Genomic DNA, 8,110 nt, shown 5'->3' on the forward strand with positions numbered 1-8,110 from the left:
TAATTTAGATGTGATTTGTTTTTGTTGTCTGATTCATAAATCATATTGGGATCGGTTCATGAGTTCAATTTCAAAATCTGTTTATTAACGTTTGTTGGAAATTTTAATTCTTCTCTATTTCTTCTTTAGTGATTCACTAATTTGGGTGTGATTCGTTTTTGTTGGCTGTTTCAGAAATCCGATTTCTCCTCTATTTATGCTCGATACCTACTTCAGCAATCAGGAGTGGATGAGTTCAATTTTGAAATCTATTCATTAGGTTTGTTTCAAAAATTACTTTTATTTCTTATCTATTTGGTTAGAGTAAACAAGAATCAAAAGTCAAGGTATCTAATTTTTGTATGTGATTGGTGCTCGTTATATGTTCTCAAGTAAGAAGCAAACTTTTGATTTTATTTTATTTTGAATATCTCAAATATGATCTTGAATTTCCTAAAAACCATATTTATAATAGAAAAACAATTTGATGAAATGCAATATTTTGAATTTATTTTTGGTTTTTTGTTTGATAGTTCCAAATAAATTTGCTTAGTTGATAATGAATTAAAAAAATGTTGTTTAAATATTGAGTCCAAACTTAACTACCGATGAAAAATATAATGTTGATGTAATTAGTTTATTTATTGAGTTGCCAATTTTGCAGAAAAATATTGTTGAATGAAAACGTATAAATGTGAAAGTCTTTGGACATCTAATCAAATAATGGAGTATGCAAGAAGAATGGATATGTTCCTTAATGTGTTGATTGCATAGAAGATATTGTTAAGGGGTCATTCCGTAGATTTTTTTTTTCAAAATTGAAGCTCTTGAAATCCTATCTCCGAAGAATAATGTCTCAAGAAAAATTGAATGGATTAATAATTTTAAGTATTGAAAGTGATTTTTTATAAACTATTGAATATTGTAAAATAAGAGATGTTTTCTCATAAAAAAAATACACAAAGACATCATTTTAGGAGATTTTTGTAGGTTTTTTATTATATTATTTGTTTGATTCTAACATTTATTGCACTTTTGTTTTATAAATCTTTTATGCATACGTCTCCTGTATCGTATTGTACATATATAAGAGCATAAAATTTTTCTCGCCCGAGTAGTAAAAAACAATGAATCGGCCCTACAAGTTGACTTCACCATCTTCTTTGTGAGCTTTCGCTCTTTGATTATCAAAATCTGCAATAGCTTATCGTAATAATATGCAATGGTGTTTACCTTTTGTCCGGTCTTTGCTTAATATCAATGGACCAATCATACTAAGATTGACATTTACTTAGTGCAAGACAAATTAGCAAACAGGAGATGTTCACTTTCTTATGTACTTTGTTCTTTTGATTATGGTATACCTTAACTAAAAGCCTTCCATCTTGTCTTTTTACTAATTTTCATTCCAAATTGAATGTTCACTCTTCAATTCAACTACGATCAAACGGAAAGAAAATATTAATATATATTACACTTTACGTTAGACTTTTCTTGTTATTTGTATGTAGCCTGTATATAGCTCTTGCCAAATGGCCCATTGTCTTGATGTTTTTATTGTACCACAATTGCAATACAATTCACTTCTAGAAAATATACCGCGAATTGCAACACTTAGCATCATTAAGAAGCTGATCATAAATTGATCAAATGATGGAAAAGAGCAAGAAACAACCAAGAAACACTTCACATATTAATTATGTTCTTACATAAAAACGTTCCGTGCTCGGGGTTTGATGTCGCCAACAATATACCAGTTAACGTGACTTTAGAGAACTCGATTTGGGTTAGTGTTGTTTGTTGGAAGGGCATTACAAGAGAAAGAAAAAACGAAGGCTGATTTAAGGATGTAGAAGGAAAATGGGACGGTTAAGGTGGAGGTTGGAGAAGGATACAATTTCTTAAAATATTGTTAATTTTACATATATAGAAAAGTTTAGAATTTAAAAAAAGACAAAACTGCAAATTTGGTCCTTGTGGTTTTCAAAAACCTTTGGATGGGGTCCAAAAAGTTTCCAACTTGCATGGAAGGTCCAAAATCAAGGTTTTTCTGAGTTTTTGGTCCAAAAAAACTTAAAAAGACGATTATGCCCTTTTATTTTCTTTTTTGTATTTTTTATAATTATTCTAATGATGTTTTAATTAAAAAATAAAGAAAAAAGAAAAAAAAGTATCCCCACCCTCTCTCTCTCTCTCTCTCTCTCTCTCTGAACCAACACGCCTTAAGACACACACACACACATCTCTTGAGCTCTCCGACAAAACTAACACATATAGAGAATCGATATCTCAAAACCCCCATGTGTATCTCAATCTCTAAAAACAATCGATTTTCAATCCATCTGTATGAACGATCGTTGTGGTGTTTTGGCTCCATCAAATCGTCGGTAGTGTTACAGTAGTGGTGGTTGTTTTATGGCTCTCCGATGAACGGACCTGCGTAAGGGATGCACCTATGTTTTACTATGAAGACGAAGGTTGATGATGGTCTGGTTGCGATTTATTCAAGACTTGTTCACATACCCATTCCTATTTACTCCTCCTCCTCCCTTCTTCTCCTTGTTCGATTCTAGTCGATTTCAAATGGGATTTTCAAGATGTAAATTGGGTTAATCGATCAAAGGTTGTAGTGTTTTTTGATTTAATTCGTTGGTGAAATTAGTATCGAGAGATGGAGAAGCTGAATTTTGTGAAAAACGGTGTCCTGAGACTGCCACCTGGGTTCAGGTTCCACCCGACGGATGAAGAACTTGTGGTACAATACTTGAAGCGCAAGGCCCAGTCTTGCCCTTTGCCGGCATCCATCATCCCTGAGGTCGATGTGAACAAGTCTGATCCATGAAATTAGGGTTCTTAAGAACTGGTCAAAAATTAGGGCTCGTCACAATGTCTCAAGCTTTTCTTCCTTTTCCTCAGTACCTCAATCGGAGAGGATGTTCAGTGGTGATGATAGTGAAAAAGGGCATGTAGGAGGTGAGATGACAATGGTGAAGAAACTATGGTCTGTCACTATCTCTCAAGCTTTCTATCTGTTTATCAGCGAAACTATCTTGTTGTAATCATGTTAATTAAAAGACGTAGAAGAAGAAGATGATTTGGGAGATTCTTGAAGAGAAACCATGGTAGATCGTAGGATTTAACAGGGACAAAAATTCCATCTACATCCTCCGTATTCTTCATAGATTTCCAAATAAACAACCATCATAATCGCAAAAGGGCCGATTGGGATGATGATAAAAAACGCAGATGAGATTTTTGAGAAGACGAAGAGAGAGAGAGAGAGAGAGGGGGGGGGGGTGGGGTGGGGATACTTTTTTTTCTTTTTTCTTTATTTTTTAATTAAAACATCATTAGAATAATTATAAAAAATACAAAAAAGAAAATAAAAGGGCATAATCTTCTTTTTAAGTTTTTTTGGACCAAAAACCCAAAAAAACCTTGATTTTGGACCTTCCATGCAAGCTGGAAACTTTTTGGACCCTATCCAAAGGTTTTTGAAAACCACAAGGACCAAATTTGCAGTTTTATCTTAAAAAAATTAAAAAATGTGGCAACAACTATGCCACATCAACAACATGAACTAGTTAGGTTTTATACCATATAAACAAAAAAAGAATATGATTGGATCGTTCTTATAAATAAAAAAAACTATATTTATTTTGAATAAAAATGGTAAAGTTTCACACAATTTACTTTTAAATATAGAATACCTGATTTTGGAAAGAAAGTTATTGATTGCTTCCTACATATTTGCATGGTGGATGGTTGCAAAGTAATTGTGTGGTTGGTGGGTTTGCTTACAATAATCCTATGCGTATCTGATGATATCGACCATTTCTTAGTACGACACGTGTCTCCTTTCCTTCTTGCCACATGGCCCACTTCAACTCCTCTCGTCCGTCAAGATTCATGGTGGTCTCCGTCAACGGACCCACGTTCACCATAAGATATTTTTGTTAAATAACCCAAAGTACTAAAGCCTTTTTTTTTTAATTTTTGTTAATTTTTATAAACTCACACAACACTTAAATAAAATTATACCAAATCTTTGAGTATTATTATTTCATAAAAAACATGGTGTATGAATTTTAATGTATTCGGTATACGTTCTTGTTTTTAATTCATCACATGCTAAACACATTGAACAAAAGATATCCATAGAAAACACATGCAAACTCTAATTCCTATTTGTGGATGTAGGCAGCATGTGGCATTAGCATAAAAAAGACAGTTTTATTACATATAGATTAATAAATATATTAAAAAGATAAGCAATTTTATTTAAAGAGTGTATGAATTATTGGAGGAATGGAGGTCACATGAGCAAAAATATGAACCACACACGTTGGTATTATTATAGTTGTACTTGGGGTCTGGCAACCACCAGTTTCTCCGCCTCTCTCGCCTCCTTTTCTTACCATTCTTCTCTTCTCCATCAATATATATACCTGTAAACCTCCATGCATCTTCATATACTCTAACTTGATCTTCTTCTTTGAAAATTTAACCATGAAACTAACACCTACACTGTGTGATCTCTGCCATCAGCAACAACCTTCTTTCTACTGTTCTTCCGACTCCGCTTTCCTTTGCTCCGACTGCGATTCTCATGTTCACGCCGCCAACTTCCTCGTTGCTCGTCACATCCGTCTTTCCCTTTGCTCTCACTGCAAATCCTTCCATGACATGAATTCCTCCTCTTCATCTTCATCTTCATCTTCATCTTCATCTGCATCTTCCTCTTGTATCTCGGGTAACAACTGCTCCACCAAGATGACGACGGTGGTTTCCGACTGGAAGACGAGGGATTTGCTGGTGAATTGGTGTACGAGGCTCGGGGTTAGTGGTGGCGTAAGAGAGGTGGCGAGACTTGCTTTTGAATCGTGGTTGGCGTATAGGTGGGTATGGCCGTATCGGGTGGGGTTGGCCGCTTCCCTTTGGCTGGGAATGATGAGATGTACAAAGGACGATGAGAAGAAGAGGATAAGAATGCGTAGCTTACTGAGCAAGTTAGAGGAGATCTCCGGTGTGCCGGCGAGGTCGATTTTGGTGGCGGAATCAAAACTTGCGAGCATGTTGAAGATGATGAAACATCGGCGAGGCCAGCAACATGATCAGGAGTCTGTGGAGGAGGGCTGGGCTGAATGCTGAATTAAACTGGTTGATAGAATTGCCGTATATGGTATATATGCGTGTAAAATTTGAGATTTGGTTTGTAGCAAGAGATTAATACTGAATTAATTAATATACCTTCATCTTGTAGTAGTTGATGTTTCATAATTCATATCAAGAACGGATTTGTCGTAGTAGTATTTCACTGGCTCCTCAATTGCTGATAATTAAGAAAAGAAAAAATGAAAAAAAGTGTGAAAATACATAAATGATTCTAAAATTTAGAAGTTTACACCATTGCTTTATGCTAACACAATTTTTAGTGTAAAACTGTAAATGAGTTCCAAATCAACATCATTTTCTACCAACATCAATTTTGATGTTATAAATGCTATAACTGAATATAGTCTTATATTATTCATTGGCATTAAGTTTGATGTTATCTTTTGTCAGTTATATAATTTTTTGTTTGCTTGTTCAATATTAATAATAATTTAATTATATACTTATATTTTGGTATAGGACCGTCTCTACTTTGTCGCTAAATTATACGTGTCCAGTGTCCACTGCTAATCTCAACAATTTGTCGTAAATGTTATGTTTTTTTCTAACGTTGGTTGGTGTTGGTGCATGTGTTTGATGTTGTGATGCTGTGCTCCACTTGTCCTTTACTTTTTTTTCATTAAAACAATTAAACATTGAACCCAATTCTCTCATATTATATAACCTTCTAATTGGGTTGCGCTAGTGTTTGAAGTGATCAAGATATATTAATTGTGATCAAGAGAAGTAAAGTATTCTAGTTATCAAAGAAGAAATTATGCTTCTGGTAGAGTTTGTCTTTGACCCCTCGAGAAGATTAATGCCAAAGTGTCTTGATTTGCGACCATCCAAAATTAACGATATATGCTTTGAGTTCATCCACAATATAGAGCCCCCCTTGCCTACCGCTTGTCCCAATTACCTTCTAAAATCATATACATAACAAAAGGAAGATTAAAAGTAAGTTAAGTAACCACATTATCATAACTGAATCATGATAGCATGATTTAGAGGAAGACAAAGAATAAAGCAAATACTAGAAAGAGACACATAAAGGGTAACAACAAAACGAACACCTTCTAATGACATAGACGCACCATTATCAATCACAATAAAAATAGACATACTAAAAAGATATGTAGAATGGTGAAAAATAGGGTGACGTCTGATAAGATGTGCCATAATACAAGATATGTAAGGCCATCTTCAATACATTGAACTCAAATGAGTTCAATGGATTGTCACATGTACATGCCACTCACAGTATAATTTTATCTATTAAACTCTACACTCTATTAAACCCAATACAATTTAATGGATTGCCACATCATTTATGTATGTGTGTGAGGAGAGAGAGTGTGGAGTTCAATGGGGATTGAACTCCCCATTCTATTGAGTGCCATGTCATTAACCCACAATGGGGATTTTGAGTTTAATGGGATTAAACTCCCCATTCAACTCTCCATTAAACTACCATTGGAGATGGCCTAAGGAAGATGATATATAAGTTGTGATTAACGAAGATAAACCCATCTAAGAGGAGGTCGATATAATGGTTTGATACAATACAAGGAATAGTTAGAATTGTTGGAAATAATAAAACATTAGAGATCCAAAGAGGGTGCATATCAGTATGATATACAAGTTGTGATTAATGAAGATAAACCCATATGAGAGGAGGTCGACATAACAGTATGATATACAAGTTGTGATTAATTAAGATAAACCCATATGAGATGAGGTCGATTGTAACGACCGTCATTGAGGTATTATTTATTAAATATTTCTTAATTTATTTGTTGGGCTAAATGTAGATAGAAGGATTAAAGGAGTGGACTTTAGCAAGTGGGCAGAGGACTTGGGCCGCCCATAAGTCGTACGATGGGCATAGAGGCACATTAGATACGGAGGATGCATGCACGAACGCACAACGTACCAAGGAGTACATGCATCATATGTGAGCAGATTCCAAAACCCTAATTTTTAGGGTTTAAGTCAGATAAATACCTCATTATAACTCAACCATGGCCTCCTTACCAGCCCTCACCCTCAGAAACCCTAAATATCCTCTCTCACTCCATTCTTGTGTGTGTGTGTGTGTGTGTGTGTTTTTTTGCCTTTTGAAGCTTAGTTTGGTGAAGAAGAGTTTGGAAGAAGAGAATAGAAGTTGGAGAAGAAGAACTTGAGTATCTTGAGCTCAAGGATCTCGGATTATCTAATCTTTTGGCACTCAAAGGAGGTATAAAGCTTCCGATTTTCTTCATAAAAGCTTAGATCTAGGTTTATGGATCTTTGTACCTTTTTAGGTCCAAAGATTGGATTTTTATGATGAAATTTCGTTTGTAAGCTTAGGGTTGCCACCCTCAGAGCTAAAAGTGTCCCTTAAGCAGTAAAGTTTCAATCTTTAAGGCCCATTTGGATTTTTATGGGTTAAGAAGGATTATTGGACTCAGATTTGTAGTTTAGACGTAGTGTCTTAAGGGGGTTTGAAGAAAATGGCTTAACAGAGTAGTACGTTGGGCGTAAACGCTAGTACGCGCAGCGTACAAGCCATGCAAATGGTACGCATGGCATATAGAAGAGTATGCTCATCGTACTCTCAGATTTTGGGCTTTACGACATTGGGCATCGGTTTGAGCCAATCTTTGGGCTTAGCATATGTTGGGCCGAAATGGGCCACCAGGAGTCAGTTAATGGACCAAGGACACGTTTAGGCTTGGGTGGAAAGCCCATTTGAGGAGTTGGGCCTAATTTTAAAAATTAGGCCATTAGAGGGAATGGGACTTAGTGAGTTTGGAAAGACTAGAAGGAATTGGGCCTAGGTCATGGTCCAATTTAGATCAAGGGGTAAAATAGTCATTTTACCCTTAGAAGGATTCTTAGTTTTTGACTAAGTGTTTATTTTGGTCATGATAGCCGGGGAGTCGTTGGAGCAACTGTCAGAGATACCCTCGCATGAGTTTTCAGCAGTTAGATT

The 8,110-nt window shown here is 35.4% G+C and overlaps 1 protein-coding gene across 1 annotated transcript; it reads left to right on the forward strand.

The window, feature by feature from the left end:
* Window positions 1-4,375: 4,375 nt before the first annotated feature.
* Window positions 4,376-5,291, forward strand: LOC145031380 (B-box zinc finger protein 32-like). The gene has a single exon (XM_078979925.1). The coding sequence runs from the start codon at window positions 4,489-4,491 to the stop codon at window positions 5,128-5,130; it is 642 nt and encodes a 213-aa protein (XP_078836051.1). The 5' UTR covers window positions 4,376-4,488; the 3' UTR covers window positions 5,131-5,291.
* The last annotated feature ends 2,819 nt before the right edge of the window (window positions 5,292-8,110 follow it).

The sequence above is a fragment of the Lactuca saligna genome, chromosome 1, assembly GCF_052625555.1.
Source record: "Lactuca saligna cultivar CGN05327 chromosome 1, ASM5262555v1, whole genome shotgun sequence".
Taxonomy (NCBI): Eukaryota; Viridiplantae; Streptophyta; class Magnoliopsida; order Asterales; family Asteraceae; genus Lactuca; species Lactuca saligna.

Excerpts from the sequence above, each read along its gene's own strand:
- LOC145031380 (XM_078979925.1), top strand. The coding sequence starts at position 4,489 with ATGAAACTAACACCTACACTGTGTGATCTCTGCCATCAGCAACAACCT.